This window comes from Thalassophryne amazonica, chromosome 4, assembly GCF_902500255.1.
Source record: "Thalassophryne amazonica chromosome 4, fThaAma1.1, whole genome shotgun sequence".
Lineage (NCBI taxonomy): Eukaryota > Metazoa > Chordata > Actinopteri > Batrachoidiformes > Batrachoididae > Thalassophryne > Thalassophryne amazonica.
In genome coordinates this window covers 10,919,000-10,946,308 of record NC_047106.1, presented here as the reverse complement: position 1 = coordinate 10,946,308, position 27,309 = coordinate 10,919,000, and the positions used below count along the sequence as shown (strand labels likewise).

Genomic DNA, 27,309 nt, shown 5'->3' with positions numbered 1-27,309 from the left:
ATAACGCCTAAAATAGAGCCTTGCCATTTGATATTTTATAAATTTATAAACAAGAGAGAAGGGACTCACCCCCTTCCTTGTCCTACGGTGTCCGCCAAAGCTCGGAAGCAAGACCGAGATGCCCTGTGTCACCCAGGTGTCATCTGATGGAGCCAGATGACACCTGTGGCCCCATGCAAGCCCCGAGCTGTGCCAGGGCCAACCTGGCCTGCGGCAGGTCCAATCCGTCCTGTGTGGCTCTGCTTTTGGCAAACACTGCTTTCTCAGGACCCCCTCGAATCACTCTCAAGCCTCCTCGGCACATCCAGCCTTCTCATCCGTTACAGAGTCTGGGCACTATGGCAGATTGCTGTTTGTTTTTAAGCTAAGCACAGCTAGTGTGAGTGGACAGCAGCGTGTAATGGTACAAAATGTATGGAACCAAATTTGCATGCTAAATGGAGCCAAACTTGCATGGTAAATGGAACACTATGGCCAGTGAGATAAATGATGAATATCATGTGACATACAAACCACCAATGAAATGTTAAGGATCTGTTTAGGTGTTATATAATTGTGAATAAGAACTAAAAGCGAACTCCAGAAATTGGTCACTTTTTCACTGGTACAACAAAAGATTTTCAAAAAGAATACCAGAAAAAAGTGTTTGCTGTTATTGTTGTTTTTGAAAAAAAATTCTGGACATTTAAAAAAAAATAATTGACCCAGTTCATTGAAACACCACAGAAGTTACAAATACTTTATGCAGAAAAAGTACACTATAATTTGAAATAGGTCTGATAAATTTCACACAATATTCCACGTGATATTTGTCACTGTCTAAAATAGTAAAATGAGCAACAGGCCATCTGTAAATGAAAGTACAGACAGACCATGACAGCAGAATGATTATACTTCATGTTATATTCATCTTGTTTTTGAACAACAAAAATATATATTCAAATGATTAAAATATAGATAAACAAACTGTTTATCTCATGCTATCGCTGATATTCAGCAGTTGTGTAGTCATCAGGCTCCAGTCTTACCAACTGCATTCTGCTAAGGGTAATAATACACTATGTACACTAACCGGCCACTTTTATAGGTATACCTTGCTTGTACTGCTGTCACGTGCTTTTCTTTCCCCCACATTTTGAGCATGGACGTAAGTCAGAAAACTGAGCGTGATATGGCACATATCAGTAGATATGTGCCGTTGAGGATCACCCGCTGAGGATCAAACTCTGGTTATTGGTGACTCTGTTTTGAGAAATGTGAAGTTAGCGACACCAGCAACCATAGTCAATTGTCTTCCGGGGGCCAGAGCAGGCGACATTGAAGGAAATTTGAAACTGCTGGCTAAGGCTAAGCGTAAATTTGGTAAGATTGTAATTCACGTCGGCAGTAATGACACCCGGTTACGCCAGTCGGAGGTCACTAAAATTAATATTGAATCAGTGTGTAACTTTGCAAAAACAATGTCGGACTCTGTAGTTTTCTCTGGGCCCCTCCCCAATCGTACCGGGAGTGACATGTTTAGCCGCATGTTCTCCTTGAATTGCTGGCTGTCTGAGTGGTGTCCAAAAAATGAGGTGGGCTTCATAGATAATTGGCAAAGCTTCTGGGGAAAACCTGGTCTTGTTAGGAGAGACGGCATCCATCCCACTTTGGATGGAGCAGCTCTCATTTGTAGAAATCTGGCCAATTTTCTTAAATCCTCCAAACCGTGACTATCCAGGGTTGGGACCAGGAAGCAGAGTTGTAGTCATACACACCTCTCTGCAGCTTCTCTCCCCCTGCCATCCCCTCATTACCCCATCCCCGTACAGACGGTGCCTGCTCCCAGACCACCAACAACCAGTAAAAATCTATTTAAGCATAAACATTCAAAAAGAAAAAATAATATAGCACCTTCAACTGCACCACAGACTAAAACAGTTAAATGTGGTTTATTAAACACTAGATCTCTCTCTTCTAAGTCCCTGTTAGTAAATGATATAATAATGGATCAACATATTGATTTATTCTGCCTTACAGAAACCTGGTTACAGCAGGATGAATATGTTAGTTTAAATGAGTCAACACCCCCGAGTCACACTAACTGCCAGAATGCTCGTAGCACGGGCCGAGGCGGAGGATTAGCAGCAATCTTCCACTCCAGCTTATTAATTAATCAAAAACCCAGACAGAGCTTTAATTAATTTGAAAGCTTGTCTCTTAGTCTTGTCCATCCAAATTGGAAGTCCCAAAAATCAGTTTTATTTGTTGTTATCTATCGTCCTCCTGGTCGTTACTGTGAGTTTCTCTGTGAATTTTCGGACCTTTTGTCTGACTTAGTGCTTAGCTCAGATAAGTTAATTATAGTGGGCGATTTTAACATCCACACCGATCCTGAGAATGACAGCCTCAACACTGCATTTAATCTATTGTTAGACTCGATTGGCTTTCCTCAAAATGTAAATGAGTCCACCCACCACTTTAATCATACCTTAGATCTTGTTCTGAGTTATGGTATGGAAATTGAAGACTTAACAGTATTCCCTGAAAATTCCCTTCTGTCTGATCATTTCTTAATAACATTTACATTTACTCTGATGGACTACCCAGCAGTGGGGAATAAGTTTCATTACAGTAGAAGTCTTTCAGAAAGCGCTGTAACTAGGTTTAAGGATATGATTCCTTCTTTATGTTCTCCAATGCCATATACCAACACAGTGCAGAGTAGCTACCTAAACTCTGTAAGTGAGATAGATTATCTCGTCAATAGTTTTGCATCCTCATTGAAGACAACTTTGGATGCTGTAGCTCCTCTGAAAAAGAGAGCCTTAAATCAGAAGTGCCTGACTCCGTGGTATAACTCTCAAACTCGCAGCTTAAAGCAGATAACCCGTAAGTTGGAGAGGAAATGGCGTCTCACTAATTTAGAAGATCTTCACTTAGCCTGGAAAAAGAGTCTGTTGCTCTATAAAAAAGCCCTCCATAAAGCTAAATTTTAACTAACTATTAGAGAAAAAATTACTCATAACCATCCCAAAGACCATCTCTTTGGCTGCTTTCAGTGATGCCGGTATTTGGTTAGACGCTTTCTCTCCGATTGTTCTGAGTTATTTTCATTAGTTACTTCCTCCAAACCATCAACATGTCTATTAGACCCTATTCCTACCAGGCTGCTCAAGGAAGCCCTACCATTAATTAATGCTTCGATCTTAAATATGATCAATCTGTCTTTATTAGTTGGCTATGTACCACAGGCTTTTAAGGTGGCAGTAATTAAACCATTACTTAAAAAGCCATCACTTGACCCAGCTATCTTAGCTAATTATAGGCCAATCTCCAACCTTCCTTTTCTCTCAAAAATTCTTGAAAGGGTAGTTGTAAAACAGCTAACTGATCATCTGCAGAGGAATGGTCTATTTGAAGAGTTTCAGTCAGGTTTTAGAATTCATCATAGTACAGAAACAGCATTAGTGAAGGTTACAAATGATCTTCTTATGGCCTCAGACAGTGGACTCATCTCTGTGCTTGTTCTGTTAGACCTCAGTGCTGCTTTTGATACTGTTGACCATAAAATTTTATTACAGAGATTAGAGCATGCCATAGGTATTAAAGGCACTGCGCTGCGGTGGTTTGAATCATATTTATCTAATAGATTACAATTTGTTCATGTACATGGGGAATCTTCTTCACAGACTAAGGTTAATTATGGAGTTCCACAAGGTTCTGTGCTAGGACCAATTTTATTCACTTTATACATGCTTCCCTTAGGCAGTATTATTAGACAGCTTTGCTTAAATTTTCATTGTTACGCAGATGATACTCAGCTTTATCTATCCATGAAGCCAGAGGACACACACCAATTAGCTAAACTGCAGGATTGTCTTACAGACATAAAGACATGAATGACCTCTAATTTCCTGCTTTTAAACTCAGATAAAACTGAAGTTATTGTATTAGAAACATGCTGTCTAACTAGATCCTTACTCTGGATGGCATTACCCTGACCTCTAGTAATACTGTGAGAAATCTTGGAGTCATTTTTGATCAGGATATGTCATTCAGTGCGCATATTAAACAAATATGTAGGACTGCTTTTTTGCATTTGCGCAATATCTCTAAAATTAGAAAGGTCTTGTCTCAGAGTGATGCTGAAAAACTAATTCATGCATTTATTTCCTCTAGGCTGGACTATTGTAATTCATTATTATCAGGTTGTCCTAAAAGTTCCCTGAAAAGCCTTCAGTTAATTCAAAATGCTGCAGCTAGAGTACTAACAGGGACTAGAAGGAGAGAGGATATCTCACCCATATTGGCCTCTCTTCATTGGCTTCCTGTTAATTCTAGAATAGAATTTAAAATTCTTCTTCTTACTTATAAGGTTTTGAATAATCAGGTCCCATCTTATCTTAGGGACCTCATAGTACCATATCACCCCAATAGAGCGATTCGCTCTCAGACTGCGGGCTTACTTGTAGTTCCTAGGGTTTGTAAGAGTAGAATGGGAGGCAGAGCCTTCAGCTTTCAGGCTCCTCTCCTGTGGAACCAGCTCCCAATTAGGATCAGGGAGACAGACACCCTCTCTACTTTTAAGATTAGGCTTAAAACTTTCCTTTTTGCTAAAGCTTATAGTTAGGGCTGGATCAGGTGACCCTGAACCACCCCTTAGTTATGCTGCTATAGACGTAGACTGCTGGGGGGTTCCCATGATGCACTGAGTGTTTCTTTCTCTTTTTGCTCTGTATGCACCACTCTGCATTTAATCATTAGTGATTGATCTCTGCTCCCCTCCACAGCATGTCTTTTTGCTGGTTCTCTCCCTCAGCTCCAACCAGTCCCATCAGAAGACTGCCCCTCCCTGAGCCTGGTTCTGCTGGAGGTTTCTTCCTGTTAAAAGGGAGTTTTTCCTTCCCACTGTTGCCAAGTGCTCGCAGGGGGTCGTTTTGACCGTTGGGGTTTTTCCGTAATTATTGTATGGCCTTGCCTTACAATATAAGGCGCCTTGGGGCAACTGTTTGTTGTGATTTGGCGCTATATGAATAAAATTGATTTGATTTTTATTTGATATATATATATATATATATATATATATATCAGGGCCATATATAGAAATGTGAAAGGGGGGGTTCAAATCCTTGAGTTGGGGGTCCAGTGGGCCGCAGGGCCCCTGGTGGGGTCGAGGGCAACGCCCTCGTGGGGGGCTCAGGGGGGCAAATCCCCCCGAAGCAGAAGCTTTTTGAGGATTTCGAGGGGTAAAAAGCTACATAAATTTCATTTGAAACCCAAAATGTATCATTTTAGGAAATACATTTTTATATACAAATAGTCCTTGCTTGGGATTGGATCAGTTGCCATAAGAACCACCCAGGAAGAACCAAGATAACATTAATGCAAACTTTAAACCTGCCTGTCGGTTGCAAATGACGCAACCGACAGGCGTGAAAAAAGTCACGCATGTGCACAAAGGTTCAAGCTTGGCTGATGCAAGCGCACATGATTCAAATCCATATAGTTTTTGCAAAAAATAAAAAGTTTGGATAGTTTTCTAACAGACCTCGTATTTAGCGGTATTAATATTCGCGTTTACTTTATGAATATGTATGTATATGTACGTTATGTATTAAAATAGCGGTATTTAATTTGGCGACCTTGTTTAACTCGCAAAATTCGCATAATAAATCCCACATGAATATTATATAAGGGATTACTCTGTCAGAGGAAACTGAAACTTTAGGGTGTGTGATAATAGCTGTGTAACAGTTAGTGCTTGTTGCTTATTATCAATGAAAATACATAATGTTGATATCCAGATCAGAAAAAAATCCGCATAAAAAAATCAATAGAATTCTCGGGGGGGGGGGGGGGGTGCGGTTGAACCCCCTGAACCCCCTCTATATACGGGCATGTATATACAAGGTCTGTTAGAAAAGTATCCGACCTTTTTATTTTTTTCAAAAACCTGATGGATTTGAATCACGTGTGCTTGCATGAGCAAACCTTGAACTTTCGTGCGCATGCATGATTTTTTTCACGCCTGTCAGTGTCTTTCAGGGGGTCGTTTTTGGCAGTTGGGGTTTTTCTGTAATTATGTATGGCTTTGCCTTGCAATATGAAGCGTCTTGGGGCAACTGTTTGTTGTGATTTGGCGCTATATAAATGAAATTGATTGATTTGATCAGTATATCCCCCTGTGAAAATATTTCTCTCCCTCGAAGCATATCTGGTGGTCCCCATATTTAAAAAGGGATCAGAGAGTGTGTGCCAATTACAGGTGCATCACATTACACAGCCTCCTTGGTAAAGTCTACTCCAGGGTGACTCGAAAGGAGTGTTTGGCCGATAGTCGAACCTCTGTTTTAAGAGGAACAGTGGGGTTCCGCCCTGGTTGTGGAACAACTGACCAGCTCTTCACTCTCAAAAGGATCCTGGAGGGTGCCGAGAAGTATGCCCACCCAGTTGACATGTGTTTTGTGGACATGGAGAAGGCGTATGATCAGGTACCCCGGGAGATACTGTGAGAGCTGCTGCAGGATTATGGAGTGAGTGGGTCCCTTCTCAGGGCCATCCAATCTCTTACTCACAAAGCAAGAGCTGTGTTCAGGAGCTAGGCAGTAAGTTGGACTCGTTTCTGGAGGATGTTGGCCTCTGCCAGGGCTGCGCCTTGTCACCAATCCTTTTTGTGATATTCATGGACAGGATATCGAGGTGTAGTCGGGGGGAGGAGGATTTCCAGTTCGGTGGGCTCAGGGTCTCATCACTGCTTTTTGCAGATGATGTGGTTCTGTTGGCTTCATCAGCCTGTGGCCTCCAACACTCACTGGATCGGTTCACAGCTGAGTGTGAAGTGGCTAGATGAGGTTCAGCCACTCTAAATCTGAGGCTATGGTTCTCAGCTGGAACCTATGGACTTCCTGCTCCGGCTAGGGAATGGGGTCTTGCCCCAAGTGGAGTTCAATTACCTCAGGGCTATTGTTCACGAGTGAGGGGACACTGGAGCGTAAGATTGTCTGGAGAATCGGTGCAGCAGGGGCACATTCGCTCTACCGTACTGTTGTGATGAAAAGGGAGATGAGCTCTCAATCTACTGGTCAATGTTCGTTCCTACTCTCACCTATGGTCATGAGGGTGGGGTCATGACCAAAAGAACTAGAGATCTAGAACTCTAAGAACTAAGAACTAGATCACGGCCGAAATGGGCTTCCTTAGAAGGGTGGTTTGTGTCTCCCTTAGAGATAGAGTGAGAAGCTCGGTCATCCGTGAGGAGCTTAGAGTAGAGCTGCTGCTCCTTCGCATTGAAAGGAGCCAGCTAAGGTGGTTCGGGCCTCTGCTAAGGTTGCCCCCTTGGGAGGTGTTCCATGCACTTCCATCTGAGAGTAGACCCCGGGGAAGACCCAGGACTAGGTGCCTCGGAATCGCCTAGTCAGAGGTGGTCATTGTGGCCTGAGAAAGTGAAGTCTGGGGTTCCCTGCTGGACTTGTTGCCCCCGCGACCTGATCCTGGATAAGTGGTTGAAGATGAGTGAGTGAGTGAAGATTTCAGATGATACTTATGTTATACATTTTTCCCCTTCTTTGGCGGAAAAGATTGTATGCTGTTACATATATTTTAGGTTGGAAAAGATGGTTTGATGATAATGGTGGAAAAGATTTCATGATAATTATGTCATACAATCTTTTCCCCGTCCTTCGGGGAGAAGATTGTATGCTGATAATAGAAGGGAAAAGATTTTCATTTTTATTACGTCCACCAAGGACGTAATAAAATGATTGATTGATTTATTTGTCTGTCGTTCTGTTTGTTAGCAGGATTACAGCAGTACTACTGCATGGATTTTGAAGAAACTTTTGCCACAGATAGATATTAGTCCATAGACCTGAAATTTTACAGGTGATCCAGATTCTGGATCAACTTTCACTTTATATAGGCTTTGAAGGATTACTGTTAGCAGGATTACGTCAAAACTACTTCACAGATTCACACCAGATTTGCACCTCAGATACATATTGGCCATGGAAGACACTATTAAATTTTGGAGGTGATCCGGATCTGGATTCTGGATAAAGTTTCTCTTTATAGGCTTTTAAGGATTACGTCAAAACTACTTCATAGATTCTCATCAAATTTGCACCACCAGTAGATATCATCAAAATTTTAACATTCTGTAAGTTAGTTGTTAGTTACGTAATTATTGTATGGTCTTGCCTTACAATATAAAGCGCCTTGGGGGAACTGTTTGTTGTGATTTGGCGCTATATAAATAATATTGATTGATTGATTGATTGTAAGTGTCCAAGCCAAAGCTTTCATTTATTTTACAATTGTAGTAAATCTTTTGATTGTTCCATAAAAGCAGTGCAATTAAAGAACCTCTGACATGTTACTAAATAGTGATCAGAGCTCTTAGTTTACAGTTTACCTTTCTGTTTGCATAATTATCATGATTGACAGTGATTGTGATATTCAAACTGTGATGCCAGACCGTCACAGAGTTAACTGCAGTATACAGTCAGCTTCTCTTTATGCAGTAAGCTGCTAAGTTTTTTTTTGTTTTTTGTTAACATAGCTATTAGGGCTACATTAACAACTGTCAGGTTTTAGCCCTGGACCTGCCCCGAATCTGGTTTGTCCCCCAGTCTCTGTCTGTTTCCCTCTCTTTGTCCTTCTGTCTGACCCTGAATGTTTATTTTCTGTTTCTTCCACTTTGGTCTTGGTTTTATGATCTGTTACACTTCAGCCACATTAAGTTCTGTTATAGTTTAGTCTCTGATTTTTATTTAGTCATACTGTGTTATCACATTAAGTTTTGAGGATTATCTGTTACACTTCAGCCACTTGGGTTCTGTTCTAGTTTAGTCTTCATCCTTTACTTTCTGGTTATTCAGTTACTGTCTTGAGCACATTTGTAAATCAGGGTTTTCTGTACACTCCTGCCACATGTTGAGTTCTTATTTAGGTTAGGTCCAGCCTTTAATTTTCTGTTCTGTTCCTGCCTTTGTTTATTCTGTTGCCACATTTGTATTCTAGGTATCATTATTTCCTTATTGTTTAACATTTGTTCTGACACTGTCATATTCCTCTTTTTCCTGCTTTTGTCTGACACACCCACCTGTCACTCCACTCGTCTCACTCAGCCACGCCTTCTTTACTCCACTCGTCTCACTCAGCCACGCCTTCTTTCCTGCACCTGCATCTCATCACGCCCTGATTATCCTCTGATTTAAACCCCTAGTCTTCAACAGCTCACTGCTAGTTCGTTGTGCATTCTGCCTCGTTCCAAGCCACCTGTATCCTGTCATAGTCTGTGTTTTTGCCGTTCTCGACCTCTGCTTGTCCTTGACCACGTTTCTGCCTGAGCCTGTTAACCTGCTTCTCTGTGCCTGAACCCTGCTTGTTTTTTGACTACGTTTTTGCCTTCTCTGATACACCTGTTTGCTCGTGCTGGAACTCTGCTTGTCACTGACCACGCCGCCGCCTCAACACTGTCTGTACTGCCGCCTGCCTGCTTGTGACCCTGTGTATCGACCTGAGCCTGTTTTTTGGATAAAGCCTTTTCCTTAACCCACATCTGAGTCATGCATTTGTGTCCATCCGCCCGCTGTACCTCGCCACCTCAGTCCCTGACAACAACTTTGTTTCTGATTCATCATTATTCAGTGTTTGTTACTGATATAAAATTTTATAATGCACATGACACAACAATTGGCAAATACACATTTCCATTGTAATACACAAATTTGTTTATTGTAAAAACAAGTATATTGATGTTTTAAAAAACAAAACAGTCTTGATTACCTACAAATTCCTGTGTAAATCCACATGTATTCATCGATCAAATCAAATTTGGTAATTTATATAGCGCCACCTCACAACAAGGTCGCCTCAAGGCGCTTCACACAACACAACTCGGAAAACAGAACAAAATGAATTAAAAGATTAAAAACATAATAAAACAGCAAAGCCATAAAAGAGTAAAAAAAAAACATAATAACATAATATGCTAATGATAAAACAGGAAAAACAAATGGGTCATAAGTCTTGATTTAAAAGTCTCCACAGAATCCACTGCCTTTTGTGCACAAGGAAATTGTTCAACAGAGTAGGGGCACGATAAAAGAAAGCTCTGTGACCCACAGACTTTTTATTCACCCTAGGAACACAGAGAAAGCAGGGCCTGAGCCGGTACATAGGGCTTAACCAGGTCAGCCAGGTAGGGAGGTGCCAGCCCGTGAACAATTTTATAGGATAGTAACAGAATCTTAAAATCTGATCTCACAGAGACAGGAAGCAAATGAAGGGATGCCAAAATGGGTGTAATGTGATCAAACTTTCTGCTTCGTGTCAAAAGTCTGGCAGCAGCATTTGAACCAGTTCAACACCCCTAATGCTGGACTGCAGTAAACCGGAAAATAGAACATTGCAGTAGTCCAATCTAGAAGAGATAAATGCATGAATCAGAGTCTCACCATCAGCCATAGACAGGATGGGATGAATCCTGTTGATCTCGCCAAATGGGGGGAAAAAACGAATATGGCAATGTGGCGGGTAGTTTATTTCAAAGTTTCTAGATGATCTGCACAAGCTTACTTAGAATCAACCTGAGAGGAGGAAAAGCAAATACAAGTGAAAGAAAAGTATGTGACACTGGGTTGGGCCCCCGTTTGCCTTCAGAACTGCCTTAATTCTTCATGGCTTAGATTCAACAAGGTGTTGGAAACATTCCTCAGAGTTGTTGGTCCATATTGACACAATGGCATCACACAGTTGTCCATTAAATCAGTCTCAACTCAACTCTCAACTCAACCTTTATTTCTAAAGCACATTCAAAATGACAGCAGTAAAAGTGCTGTGCATAATTAAGAAATGGGCACCAACTTACCCCAAATCATAAATTAATTAATTAAAAATAACAATAAAATTACAACAGGCAATAAAACAGATGAAAACCAAAGTAAAATAAAGAGTAAAACGTAGTAGGATATAATTAGATTTTATTTAATTCATTTTATTTGCATAGCGCCAACTCACAACAAAGCTGCCTCAGGGGCAACGCATAAGTAAGGTCTAACCTTACCAACCCCATAGAGCAAGCACACAGGCAACAGTGGTAAGGAAAACTCCCTCTGATGATATTGAGGAAGAAGCCTCAAGCAGACCAGACTCAAATGGGTGACCGTCTGCTTGGACCATGCTACGGAAAGACTACAAATAAGTTAAAATTTGTAAGCATTAAGGAACAGGAAAAACTGAAGGAATATTAAGGTGAAACAGAGATGTAATGGCTCATTTAGGAAAAAACAGAGAAAACAAATAGGTTTTTAAAGAGACTTTAAAAGTCTCTCGGGACAGGGATGATCTAATCCTAAAGGGGAGACTATTCCAGAGCCTGGGGGCAGCCGCTGCAAAGGCTGTCACCTCTCTTCTTTAATCTGGTTTTGGGCACCTCCAGCAACAGTTGGTCAGAAGACCTTAAGGCTCTGGTTGGGGTGTAAGGAAAAAGAAACTCCAGTGAAGAGTAGCCAAGACCAGCGTAATGTGGTCAGACTTTTTCCTTTCTCGAGAGAAGATGAGCAGCAGCGTTCTGAATAAGATGTAGGTGGTTTAGAGAGGTCTGATCCAAGCCAACATACAGAGAGTTACAATAATCTAGTCTACTTGTGACGAAGGTGTGGATAACCTTCTCAAGGTCAGTCCTAGAGAAATATAGGTTGGACTTGGCTAGTAGATGGAGTTGGAGTGAAAGTTAGAACCCAGGGGACCCAGGACAGCAGCAAAGCTGGATGTGGAAGTGCTCCCCCCAAACAGGATATCCTCCATCTTGGATTCATTAACATTTAAAAGGTTAGCAATCATCCAAGATTTGACCTCACTCAAACAATCCAGTGATGGCTGCATTGGGTCATTGTCAGATGACCTTAGTGACAGGTAAATTCGGACATCATCGGCAAAGCAATGCAAAGATATTTGGTATTTTCAAAAGATACCACAGAGAGGCAACATGTACAAAAGGAAAAGAATAGGACCTAGAATGGAGCCTTGAAAGGACTCCACAGGTCAGTGGCGCCACATCTGAAGAAAAGTGGCCCTGCTACACAGAAAAGCTCTGCTCTGTGAGGTAAGTCTGCCCATTCTCCTCTGATCTTATTATTCTCCTCCTCTTATTCTCCTCTGCCTGATCTCCTCTGATTAATAGCTTGCCTCTGTTTAAAGCTAAGTTAAAAACATACTTGTTCAGGGCAGCTTTTTGCACATAATTGCTTTGACACTTTTTTGTCTATTTTTATTCTATTTTGGATGCTCTTATTGTGTTTTATTGTTTTTCGTACTGTTCTTTTTATTTTATCTCTAGTTGGTGCTATTGGAAAGCACTTTGGTTCAGTGAAAACTGTTGTAAAGTGCTATAGAAATAAAACTTGATTGATTGATTGATTGATTGATTGATTGATTGATCTCTGACACCAACAAGATGTTTTCAACCACACAACTGTTGCTGACTGATATCTTCTCTTTTTTGAACCATTCTCTGTAAACCCTAGAGATGGTTGTGTGCAAAAATCCCAGTAGATCAGCAGTTTCTGAAATACTCAACGTTCAGAGTTACTTAAATCCCCTTTCTTCCCTACTCTGATAAAGTGGCCAATGCGTGTAGGCTGAAGAAAGATACGAGGAATTTTCAGTGATTGATATTTTAATGTGTCAACACTTATTTAAATGTGCTGCCTCATGCCTCCTGCACGATATCTCAGAGACAGAGGCCGATGAATTTGTGTTATTTGGCCGGTACCTCTGTATAGTTCTTACTGGGTGTGGAGCTCTGAATTTGAGCCACATTTCCTTCACTTTTTTTTTTTTTTTTGGCTTTCTCTGAAGGGTGTCGCATTAAACTGGTCCTAGCAGGGTGGTCCAAACTAATCCAAAATAAAGTAATGAAGCCGCTCAGCTTTCCCAGTTTGAACTGAAACCAATCCCAAAATGAATTTATGGCCGAGAGACCAAGGGATGGGATGGAAATGGATTGAATATGTAAAGTGTGAAGACAATCTAATTAGGAGAACCAGATAAATCTTTAATGAGCCCTCGGAGCTGGCGTGTTCAGCCAGAACTGAGACGACACCTTTGTTCTGCTGTTATGAATATAAATTAGTTTTTAAAATGTGAGAAAGGGTGGAAACAGTGTGGGATGATGGTGAAAACGTTCAGAGATCTCGCACACTCAGAAGATTCTCGTCATATCAAACATAAAGGAAAGCCCTCATAATAAGATTGAAATGATTGTAGATGGGTTTTAATATGGAATAATAATTGCAAATTAATCAGAAATATATTATTAGACTGATAAAAATGAAGTCATTTCATTGCTCATTTAAATAGCATTTTCATTCTTTTGGGGAGACGACCGCCCTTTCCTCACCCATGATGGTCTGAAACATCAGTATTCACTCCAGTTACCATGTAGGGATTTTATCTGTCCCCCAAAAAATAAGGTGTTTCTCATCCCAAGGGGGACCCCAGCCAAAGACCTGAGAGGTGACCTTTGGCATTCTTCAGGCAACAATGTCATCACCCTCTACCATTCACCTAAATGACCATGTTTGTTTGTCAGTAATGGTGTTCCCACTCTAGAGGGTCATGACTTGACTTCTTAATCCTGAAAGACATTACAGGACCCCTGCTGGATCCTCTGCAGTTTAATTACTGGGCAAACAGGTCAGTTGAGGATGCAGTCAAGATGGGTATGCATTACATTTTTGTAGCACCTGGACTCTGCAGGGATGTACAGTAAGGATCCTGTTCGTGTCTTCAGCTTGCCATTCAGCAACATCATCCCCATCATTCTCCAACAAAAATTCTCCAACCTCGCTGTGCCAGCTCCCACCTGTCAGTGGATCTCCAACTTCCTGATGGGCAGGACACAGCAGGTGAGGCTGGGGAGCATCACATCCAGCACACGGACAGTCACACTGGTGCCCCTCAAGGCTGTGTGCTCTCCCCACTGTTCTTCTCCTTCAATATCAACAACTGCACATCAGGCAGGAAACCTCTCTGTTAAACTCCTGAAGTTTGCTGACAACACCACCGTCATTGGACTCATCCAGGATGGTGATGAGGCTGCAAACGACAGGAGGTGGAACAGTTGGTCCTCTGGTGTGGTCAGAACAACCTGGACCTGAACCTGTGGAGATGATAGTAGACTTCAGGAGAAACCCCCCATCACTCCTCATCCTCAACAACACTGTGCCGTGTCTAATGTGGACACTTTCCGGTTCCTGGGATCCACCACCTCCCGGGATCTGAAGTGGACCTCCCACATAGACTCCATCAGGAAAAAGGCACAGCAGAGGATGTACTTCCTCAGACAGCCTAGGAAGTTCAACCTGCCCCAGAAACCGCTCTCATCTTCTACACATCCATCATCCAGTCTGTCCTGTGCATCTACCATCTCTATTTGGTTTCCCGCTGCCTCCAACATGACAGGCACAGACTTCAACCAACTGTCAGGTCTGCAGAGAAAAATCATCGGACCCAGCCTGCCCTCGAATCAGGATTTATACTGGTCCAGGACCAGGAAGCGAGCTGGGAACATCTCTGCAGACCCCTCACAACCCTGGACACACACTGTTTAAGCTCCTTCCCTCTGGTTGACATTACAGAGCTATGTACATCAGAACAACCAGATCAGGAACAGTTTCTTTCCACAGACCATCACACTGATGAACAATTAACCTGCCAGTAAACTCACTCATTCATATACCTCATGTACAACTTCAATCTGGTTGTCTGTTTTCCTTTACACATTTTTTTACTGAACATTTCATTTATTTTTCATTTGCACTTTTTTGTTGATGTTTTGTTGTTGAATTATTTAGTGTTTAGTGTATATTTATACATGCTGTACAGATAGAGTACAGTTCAAACCAGAGTCAGAGTCCTTGTATTCTTTGAGGATACTTGGCAGATTAAGGCTTTTCTGATTCTGATTTATCTCAGAGTGGAGAAAACCACATACATCAGTAGTTCTCAAACCTGGTCCTCAAGTACCACTAGCTACACATTTTCTGTCTCTTCCTGCTCTGCCACAAGCTGATTAGTTCATTCAACTGTCTGTTAGTACTTGATTGTCTGCACATCTGATGGAGCATATCAGCATGTAGCAGAACAGGGAGAGACAGAAAATGTGCAGGTTAGATGGTACTTGATGACAGAGTTGAGAACCAGTGATGTAGATGCACAAGAGGTCCAGCTGCTTTTGATTTAACTTATCAATCACTTCAGCTTGATGACTTATTAAGTAGTCAAAAACATGCCCTTATATTGAGTTCTAAAAAGTCATTTTCAGAGAGCAAACCAAATTTGATCTATGTGGGACTCATTTTTGACTCCAGAATCTGTGACACGGTGGGTAGGGGTTGGGCTTGGACTTTTATGGCGGATGGGGTGAAAACTAGGTACTGTCTTGTTTCGGTGAATGTTCTGGCATCAGTTGTAGACATCTTTGTTGTCTATTGAGCCATCAGTTGTTGTGATCACAGGGCTCACCATGTACATGATTGCTTTGGTGGTATGCCCAAAGCAGATGTCACCCCACTGAGTCTGGTCTGCTTGAGTTTTCTTCCTGCAGTCAGAATTGTCTGAGGGATATTTTTATCACCACTGTTGCTAATGGGCTTGCTCGGGGGGTGGGGTGTTGGGGTGTTGGTAAGGTTAGACCTTACTCATGTGAAGCAACTTTGGGTGTCTTATGTTGTGATTTGATGCTGTGTAAATAAATTGAATTGAAATCATGTCTTTTATGGTTTTCAACTTGTTTGCAATTATTTCTAAAAGCACAAATTATTGTGATTGTTAGTCTGTTCACTGGATGCAGTCAACTCTAGAATAACTTTGACATATTGTTTTTAACAAATAAGAAGTTGTAAGGGTTTGAACTTTCATGCCATAATTTGGCGGCTCACACTGTCGTGTACTGGAGGCCTAAAACACTTGTTAGAAATTAAAACAGGGGCACTGAATTAGAATGTTCCACATATCCCAAATCTCCTGGAGACGATGCTGTCCTCTGCAGTCGTACCTCACATGTGACACCAGTGCCCTCTTTTGACGTCCTCACGGGTGTAAAATTCTTAACCTGACCTGAAACAAAGCAGAGAAGAAGGATTTATGTAGATCTCATGTGCAACAAATGGTTCAGTATTTCTCCCAGGAAGAAGACTCATGAGGCGGTAACGTCTAATCGACGCCCTTTTACCCAAAGCCCGCCTCACCATCAGACTGAATTACAAAAATAAATCAGTATTTCAGTCTTCATCTTTTGAAGACTTTGGATTTCAGAGTATAATTTACTTTGGTAAACAATGCACGAGTCACATGAGCAATTTTCCTACGCACACGCCCCAAAACCATTTTGCCTCATGTTTGAGCTGTTGGTTCGTTTGTCTTCTGCAGTGGCTAAAAATAGTAACAATGCATGTTTTAAGAGTCAACGCATTGGCGCGTTCACCTTCTCTGAGATGTCAGGTGGTGTGAGTCAAACATGTTCATTGAACTCTGTTGCTTCTGTTTTATGTCTTCTGTTTTTTTTCAGAAAATTATTGGGCAGCCATGAGCCATTGTCTGTTCAGCTCTGGGTCTCCTACAACCGCCAGACGATGAAAGCAGCTCAGTTTATGACCCGCCATCCAATCACAGTGAGTCACCTGACGGAACTGATGACACATAGTCAATAATTAGTACAAGACATATTTTATAGGTGACTAAATCATGGAAATAATTGTGGACAGTTCTAACTCGGTAACTTCAACATCTAAGCAAGAGGTCACACTTTTGTTCAAACAGCTTTGGGTTACATGTGTTAGCGCATACGGTCCACATCTTTGTCTCACAGTGTTGTGTCCAATCAAAAAAACCTGGTCAGTAAGGTAAAGATGTGTTTCCCCCTTCCCTTGTGTGCAGGAGTACTACATCGCGGATGCATCTGAGGATCAAGTGTTTGTTTGTGTGAACCATGTGAACAACCTCACCCACCTCTATATCTCAGACACACAGGGCTTAGCCTTCTCGTTGTCACTGGAGAACGTCCTGTATTACAGTCCCGAAGGATCAGGAAGCAAAACGCTCATCAGGTACTGAAACAGAAACATACTGAAACCTGTTTGGGTAGGCAAATATTGAAGCTTGGAAAGTGTCTTACTGCACTCAAAAATATAACCAGGATTCTGCATGTAGATAGGATACCTGACAGGTGACCCCAGCTTAGCGTTTGATGTGTTCTGGTACGTTGTGTTATCTTTTTAGTTTTTATACCAAGAAGCAACTGCTTTGGCAGCCCCGTATAGAGGATCAGGGTGGGTGTGAAAATCCTTCCATAGCAATTTTATGAGACAGATTTCAACAATAAAAGGCAATTAATGCATCCTAAATCAATCAAAATTATTAAAACTTAAGGTTTCATATGATTGTAGCTGAAAGAAAATCTAAAGCAGCCCAATTCAACATTGTTGCATCATTTTAATGCATTAAAAAAATGCTTGATGAATAAAAAAATGCTTGATGTTTGATTCTTTATTGAAGTATCTGTGGATTATGATGTTTGCAGATGACATTGTGATCTGTAGTGAGAGCAGGAGCAGTTTCAGAGTTGCCTTGATAGGTTGAGATATGCTCTGGAAAGAAGGGGAGTGAAAGTCATAAGAGAAAATGGTGTACATGTGCAGGAATGTTGGGAGCAGCTGAAAATTGAGAATGCAAGGAGTAGAGGTGGTGAAGGTAAATGAGTTTAACCCTCTGAGTTCCAAGAGCATTGGATTGATTTTACTATACGTACTTTTAGTAATTCCCCTTTTAAAGGTGCCTTCTTTGAGTATAATTGCGCGTATAGTTGCGCATCAAACTGTTCAACAGTCTCAGGTTCTGAATGTGAGACATATGTACATTTGGCAAGAACACGTTCTAAAAGAATGATTGAGCACTGTTGGTGTAATATCCATCCATCCATTTGTTATACCCGCTTACTCCAGTTAAGGGTCACGGGGGGCTGGCACCTGCCCTAGAAGTCATACACAGGGCATGAGGCGGGGTACACCCTGAACAGCACGCCATTATGTTGCAGGGCTGCTGGAAATATAAAATGTGTTTTTAGAAGTTCTTAAAATCTGACTGAAAATACATTTTTATTTATGTGACCAATTGTTTTGTTTTAGAAGTGGGTTTAGCAAAGTCTATAGGTCTACAGAACATAAATCTATAGGACAAACATCTCTTACCTGTGTGCTTGCATGCTGCTCTTGTCATATAATGTTATGGTTAGGGGTCCGGGCGGGACTGGACCATTACAGGTGATGGACTTAAATGCTGGTAGCAAGGAACAGAACTCGTTGTGAACAAAAAGAGATTTATTTACAATAAACCAATGAACAATGCTGCACTGGTTAGACAGCCTGCTGAGCCAAGACAGGGTCCGTTTGTAGCGATGGAACATCTTGGAGCTGCAGTGCACACACGGGACAGACGTGGGAGTCTGAGAACAAGCAGGAATCTTGGGGTATATAGGAACTGGATCTGGAGCCAGATGGGTGCACAGTGCCAAGGACAGGAACGAGGAGAACAGAGGTGAGGGCTTGCACTCTTAACACTGAAGCCTTTCATAACAAGCAGTTCACTGTAGGCCTAAAACACAAATGTTCACTGTTCTGGAATAATGTTCACAGTCTAGGAATAAGTTTTGCTGTTCGGGAATCGTTCTCAGTTCATGAGTATCTTCAGAGGTCAAGTGCTGTGCATCTGGATGCAGTTCCAATTAAGCAGGACTTGACTTTAGAAAAAACTTGGAAAGTTCTTAGTGGTTCAGTATGAGAGTTCATACATTTCTTGGAAATAGTTCTTGGTACTGGTTCTTGGAATAGTTCTTGGAGCCAGTTCTTAGACAAGCACAGTCACTGATAGGAACAGTGTGAGAGCGTGGTCTCACAGAACATGAAGGAACTAAACGGAAGCGTGTCTGAGCTATGCACCCTGTAGCTGAGAGCTGGAGAGTTTCCATAATGACGTGGTGCCATAGTCATGGAGCAGGAGCATATGCGATATAGAAGCTGTGTAAGAGAGGTCTGGAAGCACCAGAGAAATCAACAAGCTCTAATACAGGAAGTAGAGTTGCCCAAGTTAGCTTGAAACAAGCTGTGGAAAGCTCTGATGTCTGAGCAGGCGCAGGAAAGACGAGATCATGGCCATGAAATCTCATGCAGGATGCGATGCAAGAATCTGGCTTCATGGCAGGGAAACCAAGAATCCGAACGTGAATAAGCTGAAAGCCTGGGTTTAAGTAACCCGCTGCTGATGAGCCGCTCATGCATGTCAGGTGTATGGCAGTGATGAGCAACAGGTGTTCCTCGGCTCTGCAGCGTGCCATCTGGGGAAAAAACTAACAACTAAACATAAGGCTAAAAAGAAAAGGAGAGAGGCAGACAGAGGCAGACCATGACGTATAATTCTTTTTCAGTTAATAAAATCTATTTGTGATTAAATCTGGTGTTAAAAAAGTAATTGAATTAAAAAAAAATGCATCACCATTCCCCACTGGTTTTTCAGGGGCATCTTTTCCGGATGCCCCTGGACGCCTCGCTGGAGAGGTGTTCCGGACACGTCCCATTGTGAGGAGGCCCCCGGGGAAGGACCCAGGACACGACTTGGAGGGACTACATCTCTCGGTTGGCTTGAGAACGCCTTGAGGTTCCCCCGGAGGAGCTGGGGGAGGTGTGTGTGTGGATCGGGAGGTCTGGGCGGCTTTGCTTGAGCTGCTGCCCCCACGACCCGACTCCGGATAAAGCGGAAGAAAATGGATGGATGGATGGATGGTTTTTCTACAATGATGTCTTTGTCTCTAAGATGAAAAAAAAGTGTTTTGGTCGACAGGATTGTTTTTTTTTTGGAGTGAAGATTTGCCATTAACGGACACTGCAGCCAGAGTGCAGCTTCTCACAGCGGGCAGAGAGAGGAGACAGACCAAGTAGTGGAAGGTGGCAGGAGTGACTTCTGATTCAAGGGGATCTGCAGGAGAGCTGAAGATGCTGTGATTTTCCTTGGGAGTGACAAGGCGTGACAGGATATCAGATGGTTTGGAGCAGCTAGGATATTTTTGAGACAAAGTGAGAGGGGTGAGTTTGAGATGGCCTGGACATGTGCAGAGGAGGGACAGAGGGTATATAGGGAGAAGGATGCTGAGGATGGAGCCATCAGGTAGGAGTAGTAGCGAGAGGATGAGTGAGGACATGCACGGTTTAAAGCCATCAAATAAAATCTAGTTTTAGTCCTTCTAATGTACCTTAAATTCATCATTTTTGATACATTTCTGACAATCTGTTTTGATTTCCTGCTCTGGCGTCTCTGTATTTATAGATTAATGGTGACTGTGTTGTGGGACAGTTGAAGCCAGGCGACTCAAATTGTCTTTAAGCCACCGGGTTCCACCTGTGCACCTGCAGATAATTAAGTTGTTCCCATGGAAATGTCCTAAATCTCATTCTGAGTGTATGAGAGGTAATCAAAAACTGATTTCTGTTGAGGTGTCCCTGTGACTGTGCTCTTCCTCGGGGGCAGCACAGCTCGCTGGCTCCTTCAGCGCTTAGAGCTGAGTCTTTCTGTGGAATGTGTCTGCTTCCAGCCAGCCTGTGGACTTTCTGAATGTCCCACAGACAGGATTCTTTCTGTAGTAAATGGCAATGTTTTGTCCCCATTGAGGTTTTATCATTGTTGTTCTTCTCCTTCTTTATCATAATACTTGTAATCACATCACATAGATTGCTGCGTCAGAAGCGGCCGCAGCCAGCGATGACTCAGACCGTTGATCTGGTTATCTGAGTACGGCATGTTCTGTTTCACGTGTCCACGTGCAGCATCAGTGCACTGATAGAACTGCGGATTTAGATTAAAAAATAAATAAATATCTGTCACCGCAAACAGTTGCATTGTGTTGGAGAGAAAAACCACGACTGTGCTGCAGCACAACATGGAAATTTCAATTTTAACTTAATGTGTTCTTCTCTGGCATTTAATTAACGAATGTTTAAAACTGCTTTGCCTGAAGGAATATGTGAAACATCTCCTCAGCTGTAATCAGACTCAGAGCACCTGAAAGTAAGTTAATGAAATTGAATACAGAGCAGGTGGTTCTGTGGGATGGGAGTGGGACCAGCATTTGATTCCAGGTCTGTGTGTGTGTGTGTGTGTGTGTGTTAGTTCACTTTTCATTGGCTGAGCACTCTTGAATGAGCTAATCAGCTTTTGGCACAGCAGCAAGAGACGAAATACAGTTGTGGTCAGACGTTTACGTACATTCATCATGAGCATGATATCTTTGAACTGTTCTTTTGTCAGGCTGGATTGAATGTCCAGCAAACTTCAGTAATGACTTTAACAAAACAAGGATTGGATGCACAAGTGTGAATATTTTTTGCATCTTCTCTAATCCACACAGGGGTCAAAATTACACATACAGGCTCAAATATATACATACACTTCCACTAATATTTGGTTAAATGTCCTTTTGCAAGCTGCACCTTGACCAGACACTTTTGGTAGCCATCATCAAGCTTGTGTCATAATTCTGGTTGGATATTTGACCACACTTCTTGGCAGAATTGGTAGAGTTCATTTAAATTGGTTGTTTCATGGCACAGACCCATATTTTAAGCATAGTCCACAAGTTTTCAGCAGGGTTGAGATCAGACCCTCGGGAAGACCAGTCCAGAAGCCTAATGTTAGCCTGCTTTATCCAACCCTTAAACCAATTTCGATGTGTGTTTGGGATCATCATCCAGTTGTGGCCAGATCTTAAGCATCTTGCTGTTAGTTTGAGGTGTTGAAGAATTTCATTATTCCATCCACTCTATGCAGTGCACCAGTACCAGTGGCAGCAAAACAGCCCCAGAACAAGATGCTACCACCACCATGCTTGACAGTTGGTACAGTGCTCTTAGCTTTGAAAGCCTCACTTTTACTCCAAACATTCCTCTTGTCATTGTGCTCAATACTTCAATACCTCAATCTTTGTCTTGTCAGAACATAAAATGTTTCTCCAGAAGGCATGTGGGCAGCTGCATATTTCAGTTTAGCTTGAAGGTGTTGATTTTGAACCAGGATCTTCTTTCTTGGTTGGTTCCCTCTCAGTCTGTGGTGATGTTAAGCTTGCTTCACTGTGGACAGTGATGCCGGCTTTCCAGCAGTTTCTAGTTCATGGCAGGTCTGAGCCTTGGTGATTAATGGGTCGTTCCTGAGTATTTTAACCAATTTCCTCTCATCACCTTGGCAAAGTGGCGACAATTCCAATTAACTTGTACTTAGACCGTTACTCCACAGGGTGCTGTTCTACTGCGATCGCCCACGATCCCAAAAAAAAAAGTGCTTATAAAGGCTTATAAAGTGCAGACCTGGCAACCCGCCTGAAAATGAAAGAAAGGAGCTGCACCCTCAGCCAGACATGATCGAGTTGTTCAGCTTTGAACAAAAACCACAACAAAAGCTGCTTTTACTTAAAATTTTTATCCTGATGGATCACAATTAAGTTTCAAGCTGTAGTCACTATGAATACCCCGTTTAAATAAGTTCGAACATGATTGAAGCCGTTAAGACTACGAATACCTGTAAATTACCACGTACTATCAACGATTTGAGAAACCGGATGAAATTTTTCAGCCGTTCAAACAGTTCATCTGAGTGCAAGCACATTGTGTACTGGGTATGAAAATGGAAACTGTGTTGGTTGGAAACTAGCAGTGACACTGTGCACTGTTTTATGGTGGGTGTAAGATAGGCCTCATAGTTTTGGACAAAGAATAAGTCAACAGAAATGCTATTTTCCAACAGTAATTTGCAAGAGGCCATAAATAAGACACTCAGAGGCCTATATGCAGTGGCTTGAAGTGGAAGTGTACATTTTGTTGGGTACACACACTGTTAGTGGTTGTATCGTCGCTGTCCAGTGCTGACGAGGTGTCCTATGCTTTATTTTTAGGTTCTTTGCCAATGAGCCTTTTGCAGATCTGCACCGTGTGGACGGGCTACGAGGCGTCTATATTGCCACACTCATCAACGGCTCGGTCAGCGAGGACAACATGAGATCTGTCATCACTTTTGACAAGGGAGGGACATGGGAGCTGCTTCAGCCTCCCGCTGCTGACAGCCTTGGAGGAACTCTGGACTGCGAGGTGGACTGAGAAACCTGCTTCTCGCACAGTCGGTCTGTAATCATCCGTGTGTGTCAGCTGATAGATCTGTCTCTTCCTTTTAGCTCAGCAAAGGTTGTTCTCTCCACCTGGCCCAGCGCTGGAGTCAACTCTTCAACATCCAGCTGAGACGGGTGCCTATATTATCCAAAGACTCTGCACCTGGACTCATCATGGCCACAGGTGAGAATCAGTGAAATGTAAGAAATATCAACAGAAGCTGCATCCAATAAGAGATGAACTACAGCTTTAGTACCACAACAAATTAAAAATTGGTGACATCTAGTAGTTTGAATGCGATGAAGCGGTTGTTGTTAAAGTTTGACCTCTGTATCTTCCTTCACTGACCCCAGACTGGCTGAAGTCACCACTCTGGGAAGGTCATCATAGGTCTTTGTGAAGGCCACTGAAGGTGGATCATACATGGTGTCGCGTTGCAGCAAGTTGTGCTGATTAGGGGCTAATTATTGATGTAAAAAGACAAAATACAAGCCAAAACAGAACCAAAAGCATATCCTGTCAAAGAAAATTCAAATTACAGTTTTTTTCTTTGTAGCAACAAAATAGACAACAGAACAAAAAGAGCTTCAACTTCACACCCAACGGCATCCTGGGACACACAGAACACAGGGACTGCTGAGACACCTTCAACTGAGTGCTCTAACTTCAATGTGACTGTCGTTAGGAGACTAAATCAGCATGAAAAGATGAACTAAACCAGTCTGAGACAAATGCGTCAGCAGCTTCCTTGTTCCTCTTCTTAATGACGCAGACAGATTTAGTCTATACAGGAAACCAGCGTACAGCCGCAAGCTGAAGGATCTGCCTGTTGTCTCAAAGAGCTGCTGGTGGTGTTTGTACGAAGGGTCGAATTACTACCCAAAATACAGGAAGTGTGGTCCTACCTGACAGAGAAGGTGCCAAAGAAAGGGGTCATATTGGAAACCTTTCCAGCGAGATCATACAGGAAATCAACCTGTTGTTAAAAAAAAAAAAAAGGATTTTTAGAGTTTGGAGCCAAAAGTCTCACAGACATGGACAAGATGTCTAAAAATGAAAGACATCACAAAAAAAAGAATAAGATGAAATCAGTTATAAAATCTCTGTGCATCCAAATGACATCATATATGGCGTCCTTGTGACGTCATCAAATGCTACACGTTTTAAGACTCTGCTTTGAGTTCACACTGATCCCCGTGTCACGTCTGTAATCATTTGCTGGTGCATCAGAGCACCGACATCATCTGTTTACCTCAAACAAATGCCAGAGGTGGGTGGAGTTTGTGTAATCACCTCTGTATGTTGTTTATTTGTTTTTTTGTGACTGGATGAATTAAAGTGAAATCCAGTTGAGAACTGGCCAATGTCTTCTGGTTTTTAGGGTTTACTCAGGGAGTTTGATAGAAAAAAGGAAACACAACAAAGCATTTTGCCAGATGGGTCTGGCTGCAAAGTGACCACCTTACATGCACATTCTGCCAAACTTCAAACTTACTTTAACCATAGCTAAACATAACTTGAAAATGTGCTATTTTCAACTTAATTAGGACTAATTTTGCAAAGCGGAAATGATTCTGTGGTCAAATTTCCAGAAGTATACTCTCTGGCTGTACCGTGCATGCTCTGGTTGCACTGACCACGCTCTGGCTGCACTGACCACGCTTTGGATGCACCGTGCGCACTCTGGCTGCACTGTGCACGCTCTGGCTGTATTGTGCACACTCTGGCAGCACCGAGCATGCTCTGGAAGCACTGAGCACTCTCTGGCTGTACCATACACACTCTGGCTGCACTGTGCACTCTGTCTTACCACAGCTAGACACTGTACGAGTGAGCAGCAGAGGGGGATTAAAAAGTTAGTTTTTGTTTTCTTCTTCCATTTCTGGATGAATTTCAGAACCATTTTGCACAAAGTGCAGTCTTTGTACGCAGCCGTCATGACTGTATGCATGATAGTTCACAATTCTGTAAAAAAAAAAAAAAAGTTGTGTAGCTTGCATGCACTAATGTGGAGAATTTCATGTGGATTTATGTATAAAGCTAAATTTTGGTATCATTTGGATGCAGGCAGAATGCACGTGAACAGTTATGGTGTAGTTAGTCTGATAAACAGAAGAGAGATTATCTTTAATATTTCTGCTCAGCTCATATTACCAAAGTCAGACATAAAGAGCTTCCGAGTGAAACATAATGTCGACTCGATGACAAGGTGGTGGAACGAGTTTGTCTGCTGCTGAAGCTGGTTTCTGCGTTCAGTTTAAGGCGGCTCTTCCTCCTCACAGCAGGTGGAGAACATCGATTTGCTGATACTTTCCGGTATCGAGGAGGCTGTTTGTCCTGCAGCCAGCCCCTCTAATTAAATTCTTATTAGAATCCGCACACAGACAGCAAGGAGGAGGGATTAGCAATCTACGCTGGCGTTCACTTCGTATCGCTCTCAAACAGATGGGCTAATTACAGCTAATTCACCCAGCGGGCACTCGACAGGTCAAATGCTTGAGCATACAGCTCTACGTGCACATGCACAAACTGCATAAACTTGTCTACTGACAAAAGCTCTCAAACATTCGTCCACAGCACAGACCTGTGTCGACTAGACACTTATAGTTGACTTTGGGTTGTAATTATTAACCTTCTAAATCTGTGTAAATTTGCAGTTGGAAGTTGCCAAAGACTTTTGTTTTTCTTTTGGTCTTCCAAGTGCAGTTACTATTTAATGTCCTCAACAGGCAGTTTGTTGTACAAACATCACCTGATGTAAGACAACACTGGCAACTCGTGTATATTTAATAAGGTTTAGTAGGTCAGCTCAGGGTACGTCTGGGAACCTGTGCTGGCGTCCTGCACACTACGGAATTAGCCCAGTAACCAACCAAGCGAACGGCCGGTCTGTCCCCACCTTCCAAAAGTAGCACCCAGGTGACACACGGGGAAACCCGTCAGTGTGGGAATTTTTCCTTCCTCAAACTTGTTGTTCAGTAACACACAGTTGGTGAAACGTGTGATGGGTTTTTATAAATAAATCCGTATTTGTAAATATGTCTTTTTTTATTTATTAAAAAAGGCAGTTTGAAAACTGAAAATTCTGTTTAAGTCCTTCATCAGTTTTAGTGAATGTGTGGCTGTTCATACTGCCATGAACCATGCCATCTACTGGCAGTAGATGGCAGGTTCAGTAATTGTGTTTCAGTAACTGCATGTTATACAGTCAAACCAACCACTGACGTCAGGAAACTAAAGTACTCATAATGCATTGCAGCATGTGTGTCTAAGCACTAAAACCTTCAAAATTAGTCCATTACTTTAAAACTAAAACATATAGCTGATATTTGCACTTTGTAACACAACAGACGTGATGTTAATTTCAATAACTTGTCCAGAATTAGTTTCTTTAAAATTATAACCATAAGTCAGAATTGTCTGCCTGTGCAGGAATCCAGTGAATTGAACAGTAGGTCTGTATGGTGTGAAGAGAAATGATCTTTTTTTCTTCTTCTTCCCTCCCTCTTCTTTTCTATCTGCAGAGGATAGAGCTCTACCATTCATGGCTCTCTGTCTGCTACAAAACATGTACAATGAGGAAAATAAGTATTTGAACACCCTGTGATTTTGCAAGATCTCCCACTTAGAAATCATGGAGGGGTCTGAAATTTTCAACTTAGGTGCAAGTCCACTGTGAGAGACATAACCTAAAAAAAAACTAAATCTGGAAATCACAATGTATGATTTTTTAAAATAATTTATTTGTTTGTTACTGCTGCAAATAAGTATTTGATCCCCTACCAACCAGCAAGAATTCTGGCTCACACAGACCTGTTAATTTTTCTTTAAGAAGCCCTCTTATTCTGCACACTTTACCTGTATTAATTGCACCTGTTTGAACTTGTTACCTGTATAAAAAAACACCTGTTCACACACTCAGTCAATCACACTCCAACCTGTCCACCATAGCCAAGACCAAAGAGCTGTCTAAGGACATCAGGGACACAACTGTAGACCTGCACAAGGCTGGGATGGACTACAGGACAACAGGCAAGCAGCTTGGTAGAAGACAACAACTGTTATGATTATTTATTAGAAAGTGGAAGAAACACAAGATGACTGTCAATCTCCCTCGGTCTGG

General features: G+C 42.1%; 1 protein-coding gene and 1 long non-coding RNA gene across 2 annotated transcripts in view; one reads left to right on the top strand and one right to left on the bottom strand.

Annotated features, from left to right (window-relative positions):
- The window catches only part of sorl1 (sortilin-related receptor, L(DLR class) A repeats containing), a 206,867-nt gene that overhangs the window by 104,701 nt on the left and 74,857 nt on the right, over window positions 1-27,309 (top strand). The window contains 4 exon segments of the mRNA XM_034169065.1: window positions 16,557-16,658; window positions 16,924-17,093; window positions 22,976-23,168; window positions 23,252-23,369. Of these exon segments, the coding sequence (XP_034024956.1) occupies window positions 16,557-16,658; window positions 16,924-17,093; window positions 22,976-23,168; window positions 23,252-23,369 (583 nt within the window).
- LOC117509397 lies at window positions 154-15,134 on the bottom strand. Its single transcript, XR_004560401.1, has 4 exons — window positions 14,981-15,134; window positions 13,830-13,833; window positions 3,122-3,125; window positions 154-163 (listed from the first exon to the last, which is right to left on the bottom strand). It is a non-coding gene; the product is annotated as an uncharacterized LOC117509397 (long non-coding RNA).